We start from the raw sequence: 27551 nt of genomic DNA on the forward strand, positions 1-27551 counted from the left end.
GAGTGTTGTTTTTAAGGATCATGATACATATCGCTGGGGCCATCAAGGGGCGGAGTGGTGATATGCAATTCCTCAAAGAAAAAATGGAACAAAAACACATTAATTTCTTAATTTTGTAAAGTATGATCAAATATCTGTCTGTGTTATTTCTGCAATTTTGCTTTTGTTTTGTATTGACGTTTTCTTTTCTTTTTTTTATCAAACACCATTTGCTTTTTTAATCATCTATTTTATTTTGTAAGCATCTAAAATATTTGACCACATCTTGTTAACAGCTAAGATGGTATGAATTTTTGTTCCCACCTAGATTTATTTTGTTATCAAGGTGCAGCCAGGGTTCGGAGGGTATCCAGTTTGCTGGCACTATCCTTGCTTTTTGCGTATGATGTTGTCCTTTTGTCTTCTTCAGGCTGTGATCTCCAGCATTCAGTAGAACGATTTGCTGCCGAGTGTGAAGTGGTGGGGGTGAGACTCAGCAGCTTCAAGTCCGAAACGAGAAACCTTTTTCTCTCCCGGAAAAAGTGGTGCAGCTGAAATTGTATAGAACATTTTAAAAGAGCATGAAACATTTTTAGTGACAGCAGTGTGCACTGATTGCTGCAGTAGGATTTCTCTTTATATTCTGTATACAAATGATAGCTGCTCTTCTTTTGAATAAACACGTTGGTCTGCACAATATCAGGTCAAATAATAGTTGAATTATTTTCAAATATCTTATTCTGGTTGAAAGGATGGCTTTTAGTTGACTTTAAAAATTGTGTATTAAAATGAAATAAAAAGCACTGAATTGTATTTCATTACATGACACTTGTTCCTACATCTACTTCTCCAAGCCAGAAATATGGCAGAAGGTTGTTCAAACATGTTGAGTTTCTTGTAAATGGGATGACTTCCTTCACTGCATTTTAAAGTGGAAGGGAAAAGTCAATCAAATCTTCCATTTCACATGTGAAAACTGCACTTTCACATGTGAAAACTACACTTTCACATGTGATATGCTTTATTCACATGTGAACTGAAATTTCCACGTGTGTAATATGTGTCAAAGTCACATGTGAATTTGACATTTTCGCATGTGATTGGCTTTATTCACATGTAAAATGAAATTTTTACATGTGAAAATAAAGTATGTCACAAAGTCACATGTGAATTCAACATTTTCACACGTGATTGTATCTATTCACATGTGAACTGAATTGTTTACATGTGAAAATAAAGTATGTGTCACAAAGTCACATGTGAAAAGCCTTTTCACATGTGACATGAAAAAGTCAATTTACAGTTTTTATTACTGTTGTTATGTGCTGCCCTTAGTTCTCTAGCTCTCCAGCTGTAGTTTGCTGGTTAGGGTTAGACTTAAACTTTGAGCAACATTTTTCCACGCAGTTTGCTTTTTACACATTAACAAAACTCTATCTGATTGCTCTGATTCTTTTTGCAACCTCATATCTGAACCCAAAGTATTTTGTCAAACTTGGATGGAGTTGTATCAGGTTTTTTTTTACATTAGTAAATGACATTGTTCACACTGTAACAATAATTACAACAATGGTGCACAGTGATAATGGTAGTTGTTATTGGGATAACATTTTACGTTTTTTGTTAAGTCTGAACAATAGAAATTCCCTTTAACTATTGATTTTGTTTTAGAGAGTATTAGAGAGAGGCACGTGAACCAAAAAGTAGAGGGCACAAATTAGTAGAGGGCACCGTGTGAATTCTCTGCCAACTACAAATAGCTTTAATGTCCTTTTATAGTTTATAGTTAGAGTTATCACAACAGTGTGGATGAGCCTGTATTTTATCAGGTCTTTTTTGTAGTAAACTGTAATGCTGTAATATTATTTCTTGTCTTCCCTAGGATACTGAAGGGTTGGAGGCACACATGACAGACGTGGCGTTGGGGATTCTTGAGGTGGTGACGGACGATGCAGCCCTACCAAGATCGCTTCCCACTGTGGTCGATGTAACTGTTATCCTGGAAGGGGAGGTTGTTATGGACAACTTAGGAGACATCACAAATGCTTTTACTGTTCTGTTTGGTTTGCTTTACGCATTGAACATGGCGTACTGCAAAGGCCTAAAGTGCACCTTAGAATTTAGGAAGGTCTTTCTGGGTGTTGCCGATAAGTGCACTCCAAGAGTACAGTCTCTGATGTAGTTTAGCAAGAGATTTTGGGCTGCTCCCAAAATACTTGTTTTTCAAGTAATGCTGTTCAATTGTTAAATTTACAAGAGAATATAGACTATAGGAGTCAGGATGTCATGTTCATGTCCAGGTAGTTCATTACGTTACAAATATGTATTTATTTATTTTAAACAAATGCAATGTTTTTTGTTCATCAAATAAGATTGGGATTTTCATATTCTGTCGATACGTTGAGGCATCTAAACATCATGTTCCATTTACCAGGCATGTAAACACCTTATCCTGTTTACTGTATATATCATCCTTGTGTCTCTACCCCGTTTATGGGAGAAGCTCATTGGCTAAATCAAACAGTGTGAAAGATTGGACCATTAATTTCCTCATAGGGGGATTGTAAATTGTTGGTGATATGTTGTGTATTCAATAAATGGCATAATGATTTGGAAGTGTTAGCCCGTATATGTGTTGTTTGTTGCTTATACTGCTTATGCTGCTTATACTTGTGTACTGTATGTATGTATGTTTGTACTAATGTTTTGATGCACACACAAAAAATGGAACAGAAACATATATTTTTTAATGTTGTAAAATATCACATATCACATATCTGTCTTTTTTTTTTTTACTTCGTTCAAATATCTGATTTTTTTTTTTATTTTAATTATGTAAAATATTTGGCCACATCTTGTAAATATCTAACTTGGTATGAAATTTTGTTCACACCTAGATTACTTGAAGTCAGAAATATGGCAGGAAGAAGGCACTGACACTGATCATTGCACAAGCATTAGTGGTAATTCCACATTAAGTGGTGCAGTTGAAACTGTATACAGCACATTGTAAAAGAGCATGAGAATTATTTTTGAGTGACAGCGGTGTGTACTGATTGTTGCAATAGGTCTTCACAATATCAGGTCAAATAATGGTTGAATTCTTTTCAAATACCTTCATCCCATTTCTTGTAAATGGGATGACTCCCTTCACTGCTATCTGGCACCACCCATGTTAAAGTGGAAATGAACTCTGTGTACACTCTACACTTCTGGCTTTTGAAAAACCTGCCCACTATATTTAACAGTTGTTGTCAGCCTGACTCCACCTGCTCTGTTCGACTGGGTAAACTCTGGTTCTACAAATACAACATGGCAGCATACAGAAACCCCACAACCTGGGCCTCAAACAGGCCAGTCGAAATTTTACAGGTGATGGTCACTTTGTCCATTATTTCCCATAGTGTATGTTAAGTGTCAGGTATTTTGCAATGGCAGCTATCTGCTTTAAATTGTTATATACATGGTAAGCACACTGCTGTTATCACAACAGTTCTTCAAAGTTAAATAAGTTAAATTTGATCATGTAGAGTTGAACTCATCAAATTCCTTTTGTGACACAGGTCAGGGCTTTCTTTTGGTGTTGATGTCAGTGTTCTGGTTAACGTCGTCAGACAGTATCAGATTAGGTCTGACTGACGCGGGTCACGCCCTCTATCTGTTGCTTTGTTGTGGAAATCTGAAAGGGGCGGGATTTTCACTAACCTCTTAAAAAGAGAGATTGAACTGAGCTCCAAAGCAGAACAAGCTCGGATCTCGGACATAGGAGATAGCAATCGGTCAGTAAGTGTTTTGAATCTTTGTTTCTGGGTTAGATTTGGACTTAGGCTGTTGTCAGGCTTTGTTGTGGCTAAGCACTTCCTGGTTTCACTCTCTGAGTTTCGATAGGTGGGTCAACTATAAATATGAGTTTGGAAAACCTCTCTACCCACGTATTGCCTCAGTGGCTTAGACAACAGGCTGGAGTGTAGAAGCAGACTTTAAGCTTTTCCTGTAGCTGAGCAGCCCAACCTTTATTGTAAGTCAGTATACGGTGTGCGTCATAAATCTACAGGAGAGTGTTATCATTGAAAAGGCAAGATCTTTGTTCCAGTTTCATCCATTTCTACATCAGGAAGACTTCAGAGTGAGTAGCTGCTGATAGTCAACAACAGGTTGATTTTTTATCTCTCTGACTGTCTTCTCTGGAGAGCTGGGGTCACTTTCTCTCCTGGGCTTATTACCATAGTTCTGTTCAGTGTAACACTCTTGGTTTTTACTGTATCAATAAGGTATAGAGGTTCCAACAGCCTCTTAATATTATCTCCAGTGATGCAGTGGAGGTCAATACACCTAAACTGAGTTTACCTACCTTGTTATTTGTGGAATAGACTTTACCTTCCTTTTTACACTGATATCAATCTTTATCAACTGAATGCATAGTATACATCATAAGTAGTATCAAACTGGTGAACTGTAAGTTATATGAAGGTAGGGTATTTTAAGGGAAAAGAGGCCATATGAATGCTTTTCTGAAAATATAATTGATTTTTTGAGTTGACCAGGGGCTAGAAATCTTTCTGAATGTTGGTATGTGTATAGAGTAGATATAGTTAAGAAAGAGGTTGTGGTGTCCTAACCCTAACCCTAATAATAACCATAATAATAATAATAATAATAATAATAATAATAATAATAATGATGATGATGATGATAACTTTGTTTATATAGCACTTTTCTAAACAAGGTTACAAAATGCTTTACATAAAAAATGAATTACAATATAACAAGGGATAAACAAAGCAACAATATATTGAATAAAAGAGCCAAATACAAGTTCAACCAATAAAACCATAAAATATAAGAAGATAAAACACAGGTAAAAGGGTCTAGATAAAAGCAATAAAACTATGAGAAGGGCTTTGTATAAAAGTGAGTTTTGAGAAGTGATTTAAAAGACAGCATTGATTTTGCTTGCGTGAGATGCTCAGGCAGCGAGTAATGTTAACGAGTCAGAGGAATGATCAGGAGACTGCATGCCTGAGGGTCTCAGGCTCTGTTGTGGCTCATAAGGGACCAGCATATCTAAAATGTAGCTAGGAGCCTTACCCTGTAAAGGCTTAAATGTTATCAATAAAATCTTAAAATCAATTCTAAAACTCACAAGCAACCAATGAAGAGAAGCGAGGATGGGTGAAATATCTTTCCGTCTCCTGGAATTAGTCAAGAGCCTAGCAGCAGAGTTTTCAATTAATTGGATTGGAGATTGTCTTCAATGTAGTATATAGGGTCTTAATTCAAATCCATTCCTTTGGTATCAATCCTAATGTCTCCTAATTTTGCATTCTATGTACAGTATGTGCATAATGTTAGATGATAATGTGCTTATATCTTCAATATACATATGTTTTTTTTCCAATTTTCAAGGATCGCCATGGAAAATCCAAAAGATCAGGAACCATTTGAAGAAATTACAGAAGCGCTGAAGAACAATGATGCAGCCTTAGCTGTTGCAATGGTCCAAGAATATTTGGAAAAGCAGGATAATATTCCATTAAACATTGCCATCACAGGAGAGTCAGGCTCTGGTAAATCTACCTTTGTTAATGGCTTCAGAGGTGTAGACAACAAGGATGAGAGAGCTGCTCCTACTGGTTGTGTAGAAACCACCATGGAGGTTACGGCATACCCCCATCCAAACTACCCAAATGTTACCTTGTGGGATCTCCCTGGGATTGGCACCACCAATTTTCCTGCAAGCAAGTACCTGGAGCATGTTGGATTTGAAAAGTTTGATTTCTTCATCATCATCTCAGCTGATCGCTTCAGAGAAAATGATGTGAAGCTTGCTCAGGAGATTCAGAAGATGAAGAAGAAGTTCTACTTTCTTCGCTCAAAGATTGACGACAATTTACGTGCCGCGGAAAAAAGTCAGAGGGAGTTCAACGCAGAGGAGACTCTTGAACGGATCAGACAAGACTGTGTTCAAGGTTAGCATCTTTTATAATAATTTCTAATCTGATGAGAGTGTAATTATTGTAATCACTGGATCTTCACTGTTGAAAACAGACCAATCTCTAGACAATATTAAAGAATAATCCATCTGCATTCAAAAGCTTTAATCACATGTGATGTCTCTCAAGCCCCGATACATTCTATTGTCTTTTACATGAAGAGAACATCATGTCAGTTTGAGAACAAGGCTTTAGCCTTCAGTCTCTTGGAATGCTCTTGGAATCTATTTACACTACGGAGGGGAATCAGGAAATCAGTGTTTCTGGTGAAACAATAAGATTTGCGCATACTGTTGTAGAATCTATGTACCATTCTCTTGTATGGAGAGAACACCATGCCAAACTCCATTTAAAATCTGGCAATTTAATGTGGCCACTTAAAATATGACCGAAGGCCTTTTCTGAATTGTTCGGAGCTAACCTTCAATTCAGCATACATATTATCCACCCAGCATACATATTATCCACTTTAAAAAAAAATTAAAAAAAATAAAATTTTAGAATTTATTGGCCTGTTATCCCCACAATCTTCTCCAACAAAATACATTGTTTTGCAGAACAGTGGACCACAACTATCTGAATTATAGTTACCTGTTATACACATAGCAAACAGTTGTGATCACAACAGCTCTTCAAAGTTTAACTTGGAAAAACAACTTGAACTTAAAAACCATAACTGTTTTAATTTGATCATCTGAAATTGAACTCATCATATCACATTCTTTTTGTGACACAGGTCTTCAAAAACAGGGTGTGGAGTCTCCTAAGGTCTTCCTGATCTCCAGTTTTGATCTCCACCTGTATGACTTCCCACTCTTAGAGGAGATCATGGAGAGAGAGCTTCCTGCACACAAGAGGAATGCTCTGCTGTTCGCCATTCCCACCATCAACCTGGATATTGTCAAAAAGAAAAAAAAGGCTTTCCAGGCCAAAATTAAATACCAAGCTCTCAATTCTGCACTTGTAGCAGCTGTACCCATTCCTGGCCTTTCTATTGCTGCTGATTTAGGCATGCTGGTTATTTTCACCACACAGTATAAGAATGGGTTTGGTCTTGATAGCAAGTCACTGCAGAAACTTGCTGATAGCACACACGTGCCTTTGAGTGATCTACAAGCTGTCATGACTTCTCCCCTGGCTGCAAATGTAATAAACAAAGAGCTTATTATTAAGGTAATATCCATGTCTGCAGTAGCAACTGCAATAATGGCAGCAGAAGAAGGGTTGAGATTCATTCCACTGATTGGTACCGTTGCAGCAATGTCAGCTTCCTATGCCTCAGTCTATAAGATACTCAATGATTGCTTGAACATGCTTGCTGAGGATGCACAGAAGGTCCTGAAGAAGGCTCTGGGTTTGAACACCTCAGTGTGATATCATCACATGAATCACAATATCACATTCAGCAGCACAGTTAAAACATAGCACATTGCAAAAGAGCTTGAGAATCATTTTTGTGATGGTGCAGTGTGATTTTTCATTACATTATGTATACAAATGATTTCTAATCTAGCTGCTCTTTTCAACAAACACTTTGGTCTGCACAATATCAGGTCAATACGATCTTACAGTCTTTCCCAGTGCCTTCATCTGTTGTAACAATGGCTTTTGTTTGATTTCAATAAAATGTACATTAAATTGAACTAAAAAGATTTGTTTTGTCACTACATGAAACTTGTTCCCACATCTATTTTTCCATGTCAGAGATAAGTCAGAAAGACTTGCAAACACATAGAATTTCTTGTAAATATCATGACTTCATTCACTGCCACCTAGCTGTTATCTGGTATCATTACAATACTTTGAGAATTTAAAGTGGCAGTAGACTCAGTGTTCACTGTACACTTGTCCAGTATGTGTAATTCATTCTCTCTGACAAACTGAGATTTCTGCCTTGTTGCAAAATTCACTGGTTCACACTCATTTACAAAACTCCCTTATATTACCACAAACCTCATCCACCACTTCAAATCTGCTGGTCACAACTTGTTAAAACTATTTCAATCCAATTCAATCCAATTCAATTCAATTCAATTCAATTCAATTCAATCCAATTCAATTCAATTCAATTCAATCTTTATTGTCCAGTAAGAAAAAAAAACACATAACACAGTAAAACACATAGAAATTACCATAGGCTCATACAGATAACACTAGATAAGGAGTCAATAGCTTGATAGAGACACTTTGAAAATCTGGTCTCAGTTCAGAAACCATTTTGGTTTACAGGCACCTTCCATTTATGCCCACATATATTCTCATAATGCCTTTGCACCATCCCTTTCAGATCCAGTATTTCACAAGTGGCATGAGAGTGGCATTAAACACTGTTTTCAGAAAAATATTCAGCTCTTTTGAGCAACCATCTCAAGCTTATAACCTACCTTGTTCTCATTTTTACCATTATTTGCAAATAAGTCACATTACTAACTAATTTCCCACATTTTCAAACTTACCACTATCAAATGATAGATTGCTCGTTTTGAGTCCTGATCTTACGGGTCTAGTCTCTGATATAAATTATGATATATGCAATATTAATCCTCAAAGTCTAGAAAACTTAAAAACACTATGGGAACAGGATTTGGGCTTAGAATTGTTGGTAACGCTTTAGATTACAGCCTGCTAATTACAGTGTAACTAGTTTGTAATTATGGGGTATTAATAAAATAATTACAGGTACAATGCTGTATAACAAGAAGCCCAGGAATTAAGGGGTATTAAGGGGTTATTAGTACCCATAATTACAAATTACTAATTTACGGGCTGTATTGCAAATATTGAAATATTGAAGAAAAAAAAAGTGACAGTGGAGCACATTGATTCTATTTACATTCTACTGACAAATGATACGTTTATAACTCAGCTGCTCTACTTTTGAATTAGTACTATATATAAGTCAAAGTAATGGTGTAATTTTTTTAAAACCCCAAGTGGTGGAGACTATAGATGACATGTAATGTGTAAAACCAAAAACACTTGAATTTCTGAAAATCTTCACTTATCTGTCTGGTTCATCCCAAAAGTGTCTCACGTCTCAAGTCTAAAGCAAGAATTTAAAATATGAAAACATCCTGATATATGTATTTGTTATTGTTTTTTTTTTTTGTTTGTACTCATGTTTTTGATGTACACACATTCTTTTTTGGAGCCAACTCCTCAATCTTCCATCTAATTGTTTACTGGATTATAAGAGTGTTGTTTTTAAGGATCATGATACATATCGCTGGGGCCATCAAGGGGCGGAGTGGTGATATGCAATTCCTCAAAGAAAAAATGGAACAAAAACACATTAATTTCTTAATTTTGTAAAGTATGATCAAATATCTGTCTGTGTTATTTCTGCAATTTTGCTTTTGTTTTGTATTGACGTTTTCTTTTCTTTTTTTTATCAAACACCATTTGCTTTTTTAATCATCTATTTTATTTTGTAAGCATCTAAAATATTTGACCACATCTTGTTAACAGCTAAGATGGTATGAATTTTTGTTCCCACCTAGATTTATTTTGTTATCAAGGTGCAGCCAGGGTTCGGAGGGTATCCAGTTTGCTGGCACTATCCTTGCTTTTTGCGTATGATGTTGTCCTTTTGTCTTCTTCAGGCTGTGATCTCCAGCATTCAGTAGAACGATTTGCTGCCGAGTGTGAAGTGGTGGGGGTGAGACTCAGCAGCTTCAAGTCCGAAACGAGAAACCTTTTTCTCTCCCGGAAAAAGTGGTGCAGCTGAAATTGTATAGAACATTTTAAAAGAGCATGAAACATTTTTAGTGACAGCAGTGTGCACTGATTGCTGCAGTAGGATTTCTCTTTATATTCTGTATACAAATGATAGCTGCTCTTCTTTTGAATAAACACGTTGGTCTGCACAATATCAGGTCAAATAATAGTTGAATTATTTTCAAATATCTTATTCTGGTTGAAAGGATGGCTTTTAGTTGACTTTAAAAATTGTGTATTAAAATGAAATAAAAAGCACTGAATTGTATTTCATTACATGACACTTGTTCCTACATCTACTTCTCCAAGCCAGAAATATGGCAGAAGGTTGTTCAAACATGTTGAGTTTCTTGTAAATGGGATGACTTCCTTCACTGCATTTTAAAGTGGAAGGGAAAAGTCAATCAAATCTTCCATTTCACATGTGAAAACTGCACTTTCACATGTGAAAACTACACTTTCACATGTGATATGCTTTATTCACATGTGAACTGAAATTTCCACGTGTGTAATATGTGTCAAAGTCACATGTGAATTTGACATTTTCGCATGTGATTGGCTTTATTCACATGTAAAATGAAATTTTTACATGTGAAAATAAAGTATGTCACAAAGTCACATGTGAATTCAACATTTTCACACGTGATTGTATCTATTCACATGTGAACTGAATTGTTTACATGTGAAAATAAAGTATGTGTCACAAAGTCACATGTGAAAAGCCTTTTCACATGTGACATGAAAAAGTCAATTTACAGTTTTTATTACTGTTGTTATGTGCTGCCCTTAGTTCTCTAGCTCTCCAGCTGTAGTTTGCTGGTTAGGGTTAGACTTAAACTTTGAGCAACATTTTTCCACGCAGTTTGCTTTTTACACATTAACAAAACTCTATCTGATTGCTCTGATTCTTTTTGCAACCTCATATCTGAACCCAAAGTATTTTGTCAAACTTGGATGGAGTTGTATCAGGTTTTTTTTTACATTAGTAAATGACATTGTTCACACTGTAACAATAATTACAACAATGGTGCACAGTGATAATGGTAGTTGTTATTGGGATAACATTTTACGTTTTTTGTTAAGTCTGAACAATAGAAATTCCCTTTAACTATTGATTTTGTTTTAGAGAGTATTAGAGAGAGGCACGTGAACCAAAAAGTAGAGGGCACAAATTAGTAGAGGGCACCGTGTGAATTCTCTGCCAACTACAAATAGCTTTAATGTCCTTTTATAGTTTATAGTTAGAGTTATCACAACAGTGTGGATGAGCCTGTATTTTATCAGGTCTTTTTTGTAGTAAACTGTAATGCTGTAATATTATTTCTTGTCTTCCCTAGGATACTGAAGGGTTGGAGGCACACATGACAGACGTGGCGTTGGGGATTCTTGAGGTGGTGACGGACGATGCAGCCCTACCAAGATCGCTTCCCACTGTGGTCGATGTAACTGTTATCCTGGAAGGGGAGGTTGTTATGGACAACTTAGGAGACATCACAAATGCTTTTACTGTTCTGTTTGGTTTGCTTTACGCATTGAACATGGCGTACTGCAAAGGCCTAAAGTGCACCTTAGAATTTAGGAAGGTCTTTCTGGGTGTTGCCGATAAGTGCACTCCAAGAGTACAGTCTCTGATGTAGTTTAGCAAGAGATTTTGGGCTGCTCCCAAAATACTTGTTTTTCAAGTAATGCTGTTCAATTGTTAAATTTACAAGAGAATATAGACTATAGGAGTCAGGATGTCATGTTCATGTCCAGGTAGTTCATTACGTTACAAATATGTATTTATTTATTTTAAACAAATGCAATGTTTTTTGTTCATCAAATAAGATTGGGATTTTCATATTCTGTCGATACGTTGAGGCATCTAAACATCATGTTCCATTTACCAGGCATGTAAACACCTTATCCTGTTTACTGTATATATCATCCTTGTGTCTCTACCCCGTTTATGGGAGAAGCTCATTGGCTAAATCAAACAGTGTGAAAGATTGGACCATTAATTTCCTCATAGGGGGATTGTAAATTGTTGGTGATATGTTGTGTATTCAATAAATGGCATAATGATTTGGAAGTGTTAGCCCGTATATGTGTTGTTTGTTGCTTATACTGCTTATGCTGCTTATACTTGTGTACTGTATGTATGTATGTTTGTACTAATGTTTTGATGCACACACAAAAAATGGAACAGAAACATATATTTTTTAATGTTGTAAAATATCACATATCACATATCTGTCTTTTTTTTTTTTACTTCGTTCAAATATCTGATTTTTTTTTTTATTTTAATTATGTAAAATATTTGGCCACATCTTGTAAATATCTAACTTGGTATGAAATTTTGTTCACACCTAGATTACTTGAAGTCAGAAATATGGCAGGAAGAAGGCACTGACACTGATCATTGCACAAGCATTAGTGGTAATTCCACATTAAGTGGTGCAGTTGAAACTGTATACAGCACATTGTAAAAGAGCATGAGAATTATTTTTGAGTGACAGCGGTGTGTACTGATTGTTGCAATAGGTCTTCACAATATCAGGTCAAATAATGGTTGAATTCTTTTCAAATACCTTCATCCCATTTCTTGTAAATGGGATGACTCCCTTCACTGCTATCTGGCACCACCCATGTTAAAGTGGAAATGAACTCTGTGTACACTCTACACTTCTGGCTTTTGAAAAACCTGCCCACTATATTTAACAGTTGTTGTCAGCCTGACTCCACCTGCTCTGTTCGACTGGGTAAACTCTGGTTCTACAAATACAACATGGCAGCATACAGAAACCCCACAACCTGGGCCTCAAACAGGCCAGTCGAAATTTTACAGGTGATGGTCACTTTGTCCATTATTTCCCATAGTGTATGTTAAGTGTCAGGTATTTTGCAATGGCAGCTATCTGCTTTAAATTGTTATATACATGGTAAGCACACTGCTGTTATCACAACAGTTCTTCAAAGTTAAATAAGTTAAATTTGATCATGTAGAGTTGAACTCATCAAATTCCTTTTGTGACACAGGTCAGGGCTTTCTTTTGGTGTTGATGTCAGTGTTCTGGTTAACGTCGTCAGACAGTATCAGATTAGGTCTGACTGACGCGGGTCACGCCCTCTATCTGTTGCTTTGTTGTGGAAATCTGAAAGGGGCGGGATTTTCACTAACCTCTTAAAAAGAGAGATTGAACTGAGCTCCAAAGCAGAACAAGCTCGGATCTCGGACATAGGAGATAGCAATCGGTCAGTAAGTGTTTTGAATCTTTGTTTCTGGGTTAGATTTGGACTTAGGCTGTTGTCAGGCTTTGTTGTGGCTAAGCACTTCCTGGTTTCACTCTCTGAGTTTCGATAGGTGGGTCAACTATAAATATGAGTTTGGAAAACCTCTCTACCCACGTATTGCCTCAGTGGCTTAGACAACAGGCTGGAGTGTAGAAGCAGACTTTAAGCTTTTCCTGTAGCTGAGCAGCCCAACCTTTATTGTAAGTCAGTATACGGTGTGCGTCATAAATCTACAGGAGAGTGTTATCATTGAAAAGGCAAGATCTTTGTTCCAGTTTCATCCATTTCTACATCAGGAAGACTTCAGAGTGAGTAGCTGCTGATAGTCAACAACAGGTTGATTTTTTATCTCTCTGACTGTCTTCTCTGGAGAGCTGGGGTCACTTTCTCTCCTGGGCTTATTACCATAGTTCTGTTCAGTGTAACACTCTTGGTTTTTACTGTATCAATAAGGTATAGAGGTTCCAACAGCCTCTTAATATTATCTCCAGTGATGCAGTGGAGGTCAATACACCTAAACTGAGTTTACCTACCTTGTTATTTGTGGAATAGACTTTACCTTCCTTTTTACACTGATATCAATCTTTATCAACTGAATGCATAGTATACATCATAAGTAGTATCAAACTGGTGAACTGTAAGTTATATGAAGGTAGGGTATTTTAAGGGAAAAGAGGCCATATGAATGCTTTTCTGAAAATATAATTGATTTTTTGAGTTGACCAGGGGCTAGAAATCTTTCTGAATGTTGGTATGTGTATAGAGTAGATATAGTTAAGAAAGAGGTTGTGGTGTCCTAACCCTAACCCTAATAATAACCATAATAATAATAATAATAATAATAATAATAATAATAATAATGATGATGATGATGATAACTTTGTTTATATAGCACTTTTCTAAACAAGGTTACAAAATGCTTTACATAAAAAATGAATTACAATATAACAAGGGATAAACAAAGCAACAATATATTGAATAAAAGAGCCAAATACAAGTTCAACCAATAAAACCATAAAATATAAGAAGATAAAACACAGGTAAAAGGGTCTAGATAAAAGCAATAAAACTATGAGAAGGGCTTTGTATAAAAGTGAGTTTTGAGAAGTGATTTAAAAGACAGCATTGATTTTGCTTGCGTGAGATGCTCAGGCAGCGAGTAATGTTAACGAGTCAGAGGAATGATCAGGAGACTGCATGCCTGAGGGTCTCAGGCTCTGTTGTGGCTCATAAGGGACCAGCATATCTAAAATGTAGCTAGGAGCCTTACCCTGTAAAGGCTTAAATGTTATCAATAAAATCTTAAAATCAATTCTAAAACTCACAAGCAACCAATGAAGAGAAGCGAGGATGGGTGAAATATCTTTCCGTCTCCTGGAATTAGTCAAGAGCCTAGCAGCAGAGTTTTCAATTAATTGGATTGGAGATTGTCTTCAATGTAGTATATAGGGTCTTAATTCAAATCCATTCCTTTGGTATCAATCCTAATGTCTCCTAATTTTGCATTCTATGTACAGTATGTGCATAATGTTAGATGATAATGTGCTTATATCTTCAATATACATATGTTTTTTTTCCAATTTTCAAGGATCGCCATGGAAAATCCAAAAGATCAGGAACCATTTGAAGAAATTACAGAAGCGCTGAAGAACAATGATGCAGCCTTAGCTGTTGCAATGGTCCAAGAATATTTGGAAAAGCAGGATAATATTCCATTAAACATTGCCATCACAGGAGAGTCAGGCTCTGGTAAATCTACCTTTGTTAATGGCTTCAGAGGTGTAGACAACAAGGATGAGAGAGCTGCTCCTACTGGTTGTGTAGAAACCACCATGGAGGTTACGGCATACCCCCATCCAAACTACCCAAATGTTACCTTGTGGGATCTCCCTGGGATTGGCACCACCAATTTTCCTGCAAGCAAGTACCTGGAGCATGTTGGATTTGAAAAGTTTGATTTCTTCATCATCATCTCAGCTGATCGCTTCAGAGAAAATGATGTGAAGCTTGCTCAGGAGATTCAGAAGATGAAGAAGAAGTTCTACTTTCTTCGCTCAAAGATTGACGACAATTTACGTGCCGCGGAAAAAAGTCAGAGGGAGTTCAACGCAGAGGAGACTCTTGAACGGATCAGACAAGACTGTGTTCAAGGTTAGCATCTTTTATAATAATTTCTAATCTGATGAGAGTGTAATTATTGTAATCACTGGATCTTCACTGTTGAAAACAGACCAATCTCTAGACAATATTAAAGAATAATCCATCTGCATTCAAAAGCTTTAATCACATGTGATGTCTCTCAAGCCCCGATACATTCTATTGTCTTTTACATGAAGAGAACATCATGTCAGTTTGAGAACAAGGCTTTAGCCTTCAGTCTCTTGGAATGCTCTTGGAATCTATTTACACTACGGAGGGGAATCAGGAAATCAGTGTTTCTGGTGAAACAATAAGATTTGCGCATACTGTTGTAGAATCTATGTACCATTCTCTTGTATGGAGAGAACACCATGCCAAACTCCATTTAAAATCTGGCAATTTAATGTGGCCACTTAAAATATGACCGAAGGCCTTTTCTGAATTGTTCGGAGCTAACCTTCAATTCAGCATACATATTATCCACCCAGTAGCACTTTTTTTTTAAATACAATTTTAAATTTTAGAATTGATTGGCCTGTTATCCCCACAATCTTCTCCAACAAAATACACTGTTTTGCAGAACAGTGGACCACAACTATCTATGAACTATGAACTATGAACTATGAATTATAGTTACCTGTTATACACATAGCAAACAGTTGTGATCACAACAGCTCTTCAAAGTTTAACTTAGCAAAACAACTTGAACTTAAAAACCATAACTGTTTTAATTTGATCATCTGAAATTGAACTCATCATATCACATTCTTTTTGTGACACAGGTCTTCAAAAACAGGGTGTGGAGTCTCCTAAGGTCTTCCTGATCTCCAGTTTTGATCTCCACCTGTATGACTTCCCACTCTTAGAGGAGATCATGGAGAGAGAGCTTCCTGCACACAAGAGGAATGCTCTGCTGTTCGCCATTCCCACCATCAACCTGGAGATTGTCAACAAGAAAAAAATGGCTTTCCAGGGCAAAATTAAATACCAAGCTCTCAATTCTGCACTTGCAGCAGCTGTACCCATTCCTGGCCTTTCTATTGCTGCTGATTTAGGCATGCTGGTTATTTTCACCACACAGTATAAAAATGGGTTTGGTCTTGATAGCAAGTCACTGCAGAAACTTGCTGATAGCACACATGTGCCTTTGAGTGATCTAAACGCTGTCATGACTTCTCCCCTGGCTGCAAATGTAATAAACGAAGAGCTTCTTATTAAGGTAATATCCATGTCTGCAACAGCAGCTGCATTAGTCGCAGCAGAGGAAGGGTTGAGATTCATTCCAATATTTGGTATCCCTCTAGCAATGGCAGCTTCCTTTATCTCAACCTACAACATTCTGAGTAATTGCTTGAACATGCTTGCTGAGGATGCACAGAAGGTCTTGATGAAGGCTCTGGGTTTGAACACCTCAGTGTGATATCATCACATGAACGACAATATCACATTTAGCAGCACAGTTAAAACATAGCACAATGCTAAGAGCTTGACAATCATTTTTGAGTTGGTGCAGTGTGATTTTTCATTACATTATGTATGCAAATGATTTCTAATCTAGCAGCTCTTTTCAACAAACACTTTGGTCTGTACAATGTCATTTCAATATGATAGTGAAATAAATACCTTCTTCTGGTTACAGCAATGACTTTTATTTGATTTCAATAAAATATGCATTAAATTTAACTGAAAAAAAATGTTTTGTCACTACATGAAACGTGTTCCCACATCTATTTCTCCATGTCAGAGATGAGTCAGAAAGACTTGCAAAAAATGAATTTCTTGAAAATGTCATGACTTCCTTCACTGCCACCTAGCTGTTGTCTGGTATCATTACAATACTTTGAGATTTTAAAGCGGCAGTAGACTTGGTGTTCACTGTACACTCAGATTGCATCTCTGTTGCAAAAGGGTTGGTTGTTAAGTGACGCTTACCGGGCGATGCTCCTTTTGAGAAGGTTGAGAAGGGTCTGCCTGCAGGCACTGTGTAACCTCCACCAGGGGGCACCTCCACACAGGGACTGGAACTGACGCACCTTCACACCAGGCACAGAAGTCATGTGACCTCTCCTCTCAAGTGTTAAACAAGAAGGTCTAAACGTGGCCAGCTTTGATGTTATGATGATGTGTTGTGACCAGAATAAGGCCTGAGGCCCGTTCCATAAAGCGCGCTAAGAAAAGTGGGGATTAAAATCCAAAACCTGACTTGAATGAACCTAACAAATCAGTCGGGGCTAAAGCGGTTCCATAAAGCTCAATTCAAGTTCACGCAATCAGACTAAATCGAGACAGGTTCAACTAGTCAAGATAATTGCGTGTGCATGCCATTCTTAAGCAGCCCGAGAGGTCGAACATGGATCAAATCGATACACCATGGCAAAAAGCAATGGTAAAGAGAGAGCGGCGATGTTCACGGCCACCGAGCAGCGTTTATTAGTAGAAATATATGAAGAAATGAAACATATAATAACCAAAAAAGGTAATACAGCTGCCATAAACAAAACAAGAGAGAAAGCCTGGCAAGAAATTGCTGATCAATTGAATGCATAAGTAGCAACTAAGTTAAAATGTAATAAAATATTTTGATACAACCAAATTAAATCTTGGGCACAATGCATTCAAACAGTTAGTAAGAACAGAAAACCTGTAGGTTATTAAAATATCTTACACAAGAATACATAGATTAAACCTCAAGGCTGCAAATGTATACATGTTCACTCGTTTAATATATACGTATATATTATGTAAGGGATAATGTACAGCGAGCGGGTCATTATTGCGAAATAAACCCCGACAGGGTGATGACCCGCTCGCTATACATTATTTTGCTTATTACACGGCTACTTACTAAAGAAAGCAATAATTTGACACAAAATATTGATTTAAAAATGATTTTATTGATTTAATCTCATGATGTTTATTAATTGCAGCTGCAAAAAAGAAGAGTGATGTTGCTGGCACCGGAGGAGGGCCACCACCAGCACACTTAACTCCTGCAGAGGAGCTGGCCTTGGAACTGAACAGGGGGAGGCCAGTCATTGAGGGAATAGAGGGGGGAACAGCGTCTGAATCCATGCCACCTAGTACTCATCAATGAAAGGACACGCCATGACTGACAAAGAATGACACATGGGTTGAGGTCCTTAATTATAGACCTTTACTGAACCATACACCCACTAAACACATCTAAGTTTACTTTTTGACATTGTTTTAAATGTATTAACCAATACATTAACCAATACATTTTTAAACATGGTTTCCTATCGGGCAAATAGAGGATAGAGGCATATGGATTTAGATACTACATTTCTTGTCAATATAATTTTTTGCAATTGTACTGTTACTGTAACTATTTATGTAGCTATTGTCATTCTATTGGGGTAATTTAGATTGAGACATATTTTATGTAGCATAAGCCTACATGTTTGATATCACATACCATAAAATTAAACACGTAGGTCTATATCTTATCATTTATCATTGTATAATTTATTTAATTTATTATTTATTATTTATTATTTATTTGAGTTGATTTTCTATGAACTTTAATTTTTTGACTGATAGTGGTTAATAAAGTAAAATAATATGGCAGCACGCCAGAAAGTCAGTGGTAAAATCATCGCTTTCCCGTCGGGTCAGTGTTACGGCCGAAATACATGGGACACGGACGCGACGCGCCACGTAGGCGGGGCAGAGCGGGGTTTTTTACCTGCTACACAGACTTCGTCTTTGTAGCGTGTGGTTGCGTGCCAGCCGTGGTTTTCAGAGGAGATATCAAGTTGAGTTTTGCCAAGTGATAATGCAATTGGTTATGCAGGGTTTGGAAGTGTAGGCTATATTAACTGGTACTGAATTAATTAACTAGATCGTTTTAACTACAGGATCATGGATACACATTGATTTGATTGATTTATTTTAATGTGCAATGTAAAAGCACCCACAAGGTTGCTCTGCTGCGTCACATTGTACAATGAGGTATTTATTTTAATCATTTTTAAACAGATTGTACTCGTTTTTTACACAGTTCTATGGAGTTTTTACCTGTTTGAGGGCCGCGTAGTCGTGCGTAGAGGGGAAAAAATAGACCAGACGCGCAAAACTAGAGATGAGCCCTGCGATGCCCGCGCGGGTGCACGCGGCTTCCGTGGTCCGTGTAGCAGCTTCAGTTGATTATACTGGACGCGCTCTGCTGCGGGCATTCTGCGGCAGACATGTTGCGCCGCGTCCGTGTCGCGCCGCGTCCGTGTCGCATGTATTTCGGCCGTTAGCCTGACAGTTAGCCTGCCCTGGACCAGGTTAGTTTCCCAGCATAAGTTGCCATAGTAACTGAGCTTGAACTATGTTGAATTTGCTTTATGGAACCGACTCAACAGAAAATGAGTCAGACTAACCAAAAGAAGCCTGGCTTATATGGTGACCAGCTATGTGTTCTGACCTGTGAAATTTTTAGCTTCTGACCAATTGCTGGGGGACACTGCCAATCCGATCGTGTGAGACTGATCAATGGCTTTGCTATTATCTTTGCTATGCACTAGTCTAGCCTACATTTTCTACCCAAATAAGGGATTCCGGTTTGCTGCATTTCTTTGCTTGAGCTCTTTGGTGCTAATATTGATTTTTTTTTAATTGGTTAATATGGTTGTAGAGCAATTTTGAGGCCAAATACAATATATAAAAAAAAATCGCTTGCATTTTAGCATTTGATGTCACCTGCTAAATAAATTAAAAAAGAGGCTGGAGCCGGACAGAGGTGAAAATTTAACTTTGCTGTAGGTCAAAATTGAAGACATATTTGGAAAGACCTTGGCTTGGAGAGTAACATATGTCAATATGAAGAACATGGGTGGTTCCTGCACTGCATTATTGCCCTTTGAACTCTGACCCTGGGCCACATTTGAAGGCTTATTATGCAGCAACAGAACAGGCTAGAGACATGGGGTCAACTTCTCTAGAAAGCTATTGAGCTGCACTTTCATGGGAGTGGGGTTACTGATGGCAGGCAGCACTGAGTAGGGTTGAAATGCAATATTTTCTGAAATTCTCCTGCTTCCCATTAAGGTGGCTCAAATCTGAAAAAAGATTTGTTTTTTTCCACCCTCAAATACCCCAGTAACAATGTCAATTCCATGTTTACAACGTCCACTATGGGAGAAACAACAGTAAAACTACAAAAACCACACAGCAGGGCATTTAAGTTTTTCCGGGTGGAAGGTTAGAGTTGTGAAAAGGCAAACTGCTCAATATTACAAAGCTGCAATACAATCTGAAGCAAAAAGTTGATGTTATAAGAGGATATGACCAAAAAAATGTCAAAAATATACTTTTGTTGGTGCTATTTTGTCACAATTTCATCAGCTATGTTTCACGGGCAGAAAGAGGCATGTTCAATGACGAAACGGATTATGCAATGTTTAGAAACAGAACAGTTCTTCAATTTCAATTATGCTTATTGTAAAGAAGAGGTTAACAATACAGTCGTTATGAAGTGCTATCTTTTATGGAGTTTATTGAGATGCCATGGAAATAACTTGTAAAATAGGTTATGAGCCAAATTTATTTATCTATTTATTTATTTAGCAGGTGACATCAAATGCTAAAATGCAAGCGATTTTTTTTTTATATATATATATATTTGGTCTCGAAATTGCTCTACAATATTCTTAGGGTCAAATTTGACTCGTTTTGACATTTGAGAGCATTAAAAACACCCTAAATGTCATTCTTTCAGCCAGAAATGTAATGACTTTTCCTAAAGTGACCCAAATTGTACAAAAATGGAAATATTTCCAAATGTTATGCTTTTGTAGAGCTGCTACACTTTTTTGTCCTTTGAGGCTGTTTACGGGTCAAATTTGACCTGTATTTATTGAATGAATTTTAGGTACACCAGAGGGGGTCAAATCATGGGGTCAAGCATGTCTGTGTATTTTTTTCATTGGGACAGTGGAGACAGAATTCAGGGGGGACTTGACACTGTCACGAGAACCGCCCCTGTAGGTGGTTCTTGTGACAGCGTCAAGCCCTCCCCTGTCCCACCATATTGCTAGACTTGCCAGGGTTCCCACTAGGGATGTACCCGAATCCGAATACGTTATTCGGGAAAGCACAAATAATGCGATGAAAACAGATATTTCTTCTACCCGAAGTTGCTCGTTATTATTCGGGGAAAAAAGGCCATGAGTGACATGTAAATAAAGGACTTGATTTTCCCTTTATCATTTGTAAAACAGAAAATGAAGTAGTAAAACACAAATGAAAAAAGCCCATTTTGGTACTGTAGCCGCTGTGCGTCTTTCAGCACCAGTGACAGAGCGGAGATGAGAGAGAGAGAGAGAGAGATGAAAAGTACAGTATGAGGATGTGGAAATATATTTCATAATTAATTATATGCCAATATTAAATCAATTTGATGCTTTGAAGGCACAAAAATTGCATTGCCAATGAATATTAAGTTAGAAAATACAACATTTGCCCAATTTAACGTGACTTCCGGTATAAACCACGCCCACTTCCGGTTTTCTATCCGAATACAGATACAGAGACAGATAATTTTGTTGGTTGAACAGATACAGATACAGATACAGATAATGACGTCTCTGTACACCTCTAGTTCCCACCTAGGCACGCTCCTGTAGGCCTTTGCGGTGTCATGGCGGAATCTTGAAACATTGAAAGAGTAAAACATAGGCATAGTCATCTGTGGTGTACACAGGTGTCAAGGTATTGGGTAATATAAGTAGACGGACATAACGTGTAACCAATCAGAGAGCTAGAACAAGCAGCTACGCTGAGACGCACAGAGTCTATGTGAGGCAGCAAGGTTGGTTGAAAAACACTATGTGTACTGCTCATGCTACGATGTTGTTGTGAAGTTAATAAACCGCTCGTTCTGAGTACAAATAATCTGTATCGGCCAACAGTTTATTTGACATGGTGTCAAAGAAGTGTTCTGAGAGAGGCACCCAACGCTATGGCGAAGTTTAACCCGCCAGAAAACTTCAACTTTGAGCGGCCCGGAGACTGGCCTGCCTGGAGACAGAGATTTGCACGGTACAGGTCGGCTGCTAAGTTGGGTAACGAAGACGGCGAGGTCCAGGTTAGCACACTTATCTACGCCATGGGCTACAAAGCCGAAAATATTTTCAAGTCGTTCACCTTCGGAGGAGGGGAGAAAGAGGACGACTACGAGACGGTGCTAGCTAAATTTGACAGATACTTCATACCAAAGAAAAACACTATACACGAGAGAGCGTGCTTTCACCAGCGAGTGCAAAAGCCGGGGGAAATAGCCGAGTCATTTATCAGCTCTATGATCTGAGTGAGAACTGTGATTTTGGGGAGAAAAAAAGTGAGCATATCAGAGACAGACTGGTTGTCGGCATCCGCGACAAAGAGCTCTCTAGGCGACTACAGCTCATGTCCGACCTCACCTTGGAAACTGCAGTGCAGATGGTAAGGCAAGCTGAGGACGTAGCACAGCAGATAAGCCAGCAGGAGCAACAGGCAGCACTCAACGTGCAGGAGGTGACACATCGGCGACCATCGAAGAGAGGTGGGAGACAGCCTGTTAAAGAGAGAACAGATGGACGGGAGCAAGCCCACTCGGGGGACTCCACATGCCGCCGATGCGGGAAAGAGAAGCACAAAGCCCCTACCAAATGCCCAGCATTTGAATCTGAGTGTAGAAAATGTGGCAAAAAGGGCCATTGGGAGAGAAAATGTTTCTCCAAGTCAGTAAGAGAAGTCACTTATAGTAAAGACACTGAGGAAAACTTTTATCTTGGAGCAGTAAGTAAAGTAAATCAGGGCAGTGTTCAGCATTGGACAGAACGAATAAATGTAGGACACACTCCTGTTAGGTTTAGAATCGATACAGGAGCTGATGTTACCGTAATGAACCTGAAGACATTCAGAGCACTTAGGCCAAAGAGAAAGCTAGTTAGTATCTAGAGGACCCCTAGATAGCCCGGGAGGGGCACTAAACATTGTGGGACAGTTCACCGCTAGTACACTTCATAAACAGAGGAAGTACATCTTTAACATACATGTAGCAAGAGGGCCTACAGTCAGCAACCTGTTAGGTAGAGAGACAGCGGTAGAGATGGGTCTGGTAAAAAGAGTAGAGCAGGTTAGTGCAGTGGCAGGACATCAGGGGACACTTAAAACAGACCCAGTCAAGATCCACCTAAGAGAGGGAGCTGTACCATACGCTGTATATACAGCCAGAAGAGTCCCTCTACCACTTCTTCCTAAAGTCCAAACTGAGTTGCAGCGAATGGAGGAGCAGGGCGTGATAGAGAGAGTCACACAACCTACAGAGTGGTGTGCACCTATGGTGCCGGTTATGAAACCAACAGGCGCAGTGAGAATCTGCGTAGGACTCCAAAAGCTAAATGAGAACATCAAAAGAGAGAGATATCAACTGCCAACGACAGAGGAGACACTGGCCAAGCTGTCAGGTTCCACAGTCTTCACGTCTCTGGATGCAGCTTCAGGCTTTTGGCAGATACCATTGCATGAAGACAGCAGCCTCCTAACCACCTTCATCACACCTTTTGGGAGGTATTGTTTCAAGCGCCTGCCTTTTGGGATAAATATCGCTCCAATGAATGAACTGCTGGAGGGACTGGAGGGAGTAGCTGTGTATATGGACGATGTCATTGTCCATGGGAAGGACATGAATGCACATGACACACACCTGCAGAGCACATTGGAGAGAATGGAGCAGGCCGGTCTCAAACTCAATAAGGAGAAGTGTCTGTTCAGACAGCCAGAGCTGCGGTTCCTGGGCCACATAGTGGACGCCAGTGGAATGAAAGCAGACCCAGGTAAAGTGAACGCCATCAGCGAGCTACAGGAGCCCACAAATGTTCACGAGCTAAAGCGGGCACTGGGCATGATTAATTACATGAGTAAATATATACCAGACTTGGCAACAGCAGCGGCTCCCCTGTATGATCTGCTGAAGGGAGAAACCGCCTGGACATGGGATCAGCCACAGCGACAAGCGTTTCAGCGACTCAAAGAAGCCCTTATCACCTCACTCGTCTTGGCTCACTATGACCCACAAAGACAGATAGCTGTTTCAGCAGATGCAAGCAGTTACAGGGTAGGGGGCGTCCTTCTACAGTTGCACGATGAAAGCTGGAAGCCTGTTGCGTATTGTTCCAGGAGACTGACAGACGCAGAAACCAGGTACGCGCAAATTGAGAAGGAATGTTTAGCAGGAGTATGGGCCTGTGAGAGGTTCCAAAAGTACCTGGTAGGCATGGACAGATTCCGACTTATCACGGATCATAAGCCTCTGGTGTCACTGATAAACAGTAAGGATTTGGATACGGTACCAGTGCGATGTCAAAGACTCCTAATGCGGCTGGTGCGGTTCAATGCCAAGGCAGAACATGCACCAGGGAAAACACTGGTCATTGCGGATGCCTTGTCACGCAGCCCTGTACAGGACAGAGACAACACCACAGAGACGATCACTGCTTGTCACGTTAATGCTGTCACCCACAGTTGGCCAATATCACAACACAAACTGGACATGATAAGGTCTGCTACACAGAGGGATGAACAGCTGCAAAGTGTACGGAAGCTGATCAAAGATGGATAGCCTAAACGAGCGAGTAGCATCACGAACAGTGCAAAAGACTATTACACAGTGAAAGATTCACTGTCAACATGTGAGGGCCTTATCACACTAGGCTGTCGCATCGTAATTCCACAGACAATGAGACAGGAAATTCTGGAGCATATACATGACGGACATCAAAGCCTGTCAAAATGCAGAGAACATGCAAAGGAAACTGTGTGGTGGCCTAATATATCTGCTGATATTAAACGCAGTGTGGAAACATGCCACTTCTGCCAGAAAAACAAGCGTACACAGCGCAAAGAGCCACTACAACCCACACCTCTGCCTGAACGACCATGGCAAAGGATAGCCACGGACATATGTGAGTATAAAGGCAAGCACTACATCGTGATATCAGACTATTACTCACGTTACTTGGAAATCGTGCACTTGCCAACTACCACAACAGACCAGGTTGTTAAGTTACTGAAATCCACATTTGCAAGATTTGGTATTCCTGACCAGATAGGGTTAGATGATAACAGTCCGCAATACACAAGTGAGACCTGGAAAGACTTTTGCAGACAGTATGACATTGTGCATGTAACATCCAGTCCCCACAACCCTCGGGGTAATGGACAGGCGGAGCGGGCTGTTCAAACCGCAAAACGCATCCTTAAACAAGAAGACCCACTATTAGCATTAATGTGCTACAGAGCAACACCAACGACCTCTACTGGTGTAAGCCCAGCTGAACTGCTCATAGGACAGAAGATTAGAACCACACTCCCTTCACTCAAAAGGAATCTGGTCCCTAAGTGGCCTGGTAAAGCCCTCATCAGACGCAGGGATGCGGAGGCTAAGCGACAACAGGCATTTTACTTCAACAGGAGACATGGAGTAAAAGACTTGCCACTGTTACAACCGGGAGATCAAGTTCTGTTGAAGTTGGACGAGGACAAGACATGGAAAGGACCAGCATCTGTCATCCGGGAGAGCTGTACTCAGCGCTCATACCAAGTGAACTCACCGAGGGGAGGAGAGGTGAGAAGGAACAGGCGACATCTACAACTTGTGCCACCAGGAGCAGCAACAGCTAACACAGATACTATGAAAGCGAGAATAGAGCCAATAGGAACGGAAACACAGCACCAGGGCTCTTGCCAGAGACAGAGTGAAAGTAATGGACTTAATAGAAACACACCGGAAGGTCAGATAGGGACAAGGTTTGGTAGAGTGTGTAAACCTGTAGTAAGACTGGATATGTAATGTAATATCCTGCTAAAGAGGTAAAGTGGAAACTCTGATATTCACTCACATTGTCCTAGATTAGAAATGTTATTGTTTATCCTGAAAAAAGAGAGTTAAGCTGTTGATTGCGGGACTGTCAGTTTAAGTTAACAAATGTTATGTTTAGGATGTGTATGATGCCTTAAGATGTGAGTGCTAAGGTAACTCATTAATGTTCAATATGTCACAAGTCTACAGTAAAGAGTTATAGTTTGGTTGTAACTAGAGTTGTTCCGATACCGATACCATTATCGGAAATGCCTCCGATACAGCCTAAAATGCTGGATCGGCTATCGGCGAGTACGCAAGTCTATGCACCGATCCGATATCACGTAATTTTTTAGCCCAGAAAAAAATCAACTTTAAAGTAGTTTCACCCGGATGAAACAGCCGTTTTCCCGGAAATCAATTCTTCTTCGCCGCTCTAAAACAGTAGCCTACACAGCAAGTTGTGCTGTGCTGCCACTGGCAACTACTGTTTTAGAGCGGCGAAGAAGAATTGATTTCCGTTAATTTATCACGTGATGATAGCTCATTTACGCTACACAGGCAAACAACAACACGTGCGGTGCTAGCGGAGGATGTAACGTTAGTCAGAGCTAGCAAAATGTCAGCAATTTGGCAATATTTTACACTGGAAAATCCCACCAGTAAAATGGTGATGTGTACAGTATGCATGGCTTTAGTTTCGAGGGGTGGCACTAGTGTTGCCAATTTCAACACCAGCAATCTTATAAAGCATTTGAAGACGCATCACGCGAAAGAGCACGATGAGTTCACCAAGGCAAAGGGGGAAAAAAAGGAAGAACTGCAGCAGCAAATGTTGGAAACCGCATTCCAACGACGCGATAAATTCCACAAAGACAGCCCAAAAGCGACAAAGTTGTCGAATTCATTGTTCTGGACGACCAACCCCTGTCGGTCGTCGAAAACGTGGGATTTTGCCGCTTAATGGATCATTTGGAGCCACGGTACAGTTTGCCAGGTCGCAAATACATCTCCGAAACTGCCCTCCCCAAACCATACGAGACAGTGAGGGAACACATTTCATATAGGCTAAAAGACGTGCAGGCGATTAGCTTTACAACTGACATTCAGAGCTCCGACGTGTGCCCAATGTCTTTGCTCAGTTTAACTGCACAATGGGTGGACACAGCTTCGACATTTGCTCTTCAAAGTGCGGTGCTGCAAGCAAACGAATTCCGTGGGTCACATACTGGCACGTCAATTGCCGAAACAATTGAAGGGATGCTGGTAAAATGGAACATCCCCAAGTCCAACGTTCATGTTTTTTTGCGCGACAACACAAGCAACATGAAGAAAGCGATGGACGAGATGGACGTGTCGAGTTTGGGATGCTACGCCCACTCGATCCAGCTGGTGGTGCACGAAGGGCTACTATCACAGCGAAGTGTGAGCGATGCGCTGGCGAATGGTAGAAAGATAGTTGGGCACTTTAAACACTCGCCACTGGCTACTACACGCCTGGAGGATATCCAGAAAGATTTCCAAATGCCCACCAAACGTCTGCACCAAGACGTGGCGACGAGGTGGAACAGCACGTTCTATATGGTCGAGAGTCTACTGGA

General features: G+C 39.4%; 2 protein-coding genes across 2 annotated transcripts; both read left to right on the plus strand.

The window, feature by feature from the left end:
* The first annotated feature begins 3922 nt into the window (after positions 1-3922).
* LOC144542143 (interferon-inducible GTPase 5-like) lies at positions 3923-7521 on the plus strand. Its single transcript, XM_078287808.1, has 3 exons — positions 3923-4105; positions 5386-5948; positions 6709-7521. Exons 2-3 carry the CDS (start codon positions 5393-5395, stop codon positions 7344-7346), a joined length of 1194 nt encoding a protein of 397 aa, XP_078143934.1. The 5' UTR covers positions 3923-4105; positions 5386-5392; the 3' UTR covers positions 7347-7521.
* A 5566-nt stretch (positions 7522-13087) lies between these two features.
* LOC139926756 (interferon-inducible GTPase 5-like) lies at positions 13088-16677 on the plus strand. Its single transcript, XM_071918563.2, has 3 exons — positions 13088-13270; positions 14551-15113; positions 15884-16677. Exons 2-3 carry the CDS (start codon positions 14558-14560, stop codon positions 16519-16521), a joined length of 1194 nt encoding a protein of 397 aa, XP_071774664.1. The 5' UTR covers positions 13088-13270; positions 14551-14557; the 3' UTR covers positions 16522-16677.
* The last annotated feature ends 10874 nt before the right edge of the window (positions 16678-27551 follow it).

The sequence above is a fragment of the Centroberyx gerrardi genome, chromosome 13 (assembly GCF_048128805.1).
Source record: "Centroberyx gerrardi isolate f3 chromosome 13, fCenGer3.hap1.cur.20231027, whole genome shotgun sequence".
Taxonomy (NCBI): domain Eukaryota; kingdom Metazoa; phylum Chordata; class Actinopteri; order Beryciformes; family Berycidae; genus Centroberyx; species Centroberyx gerrardi.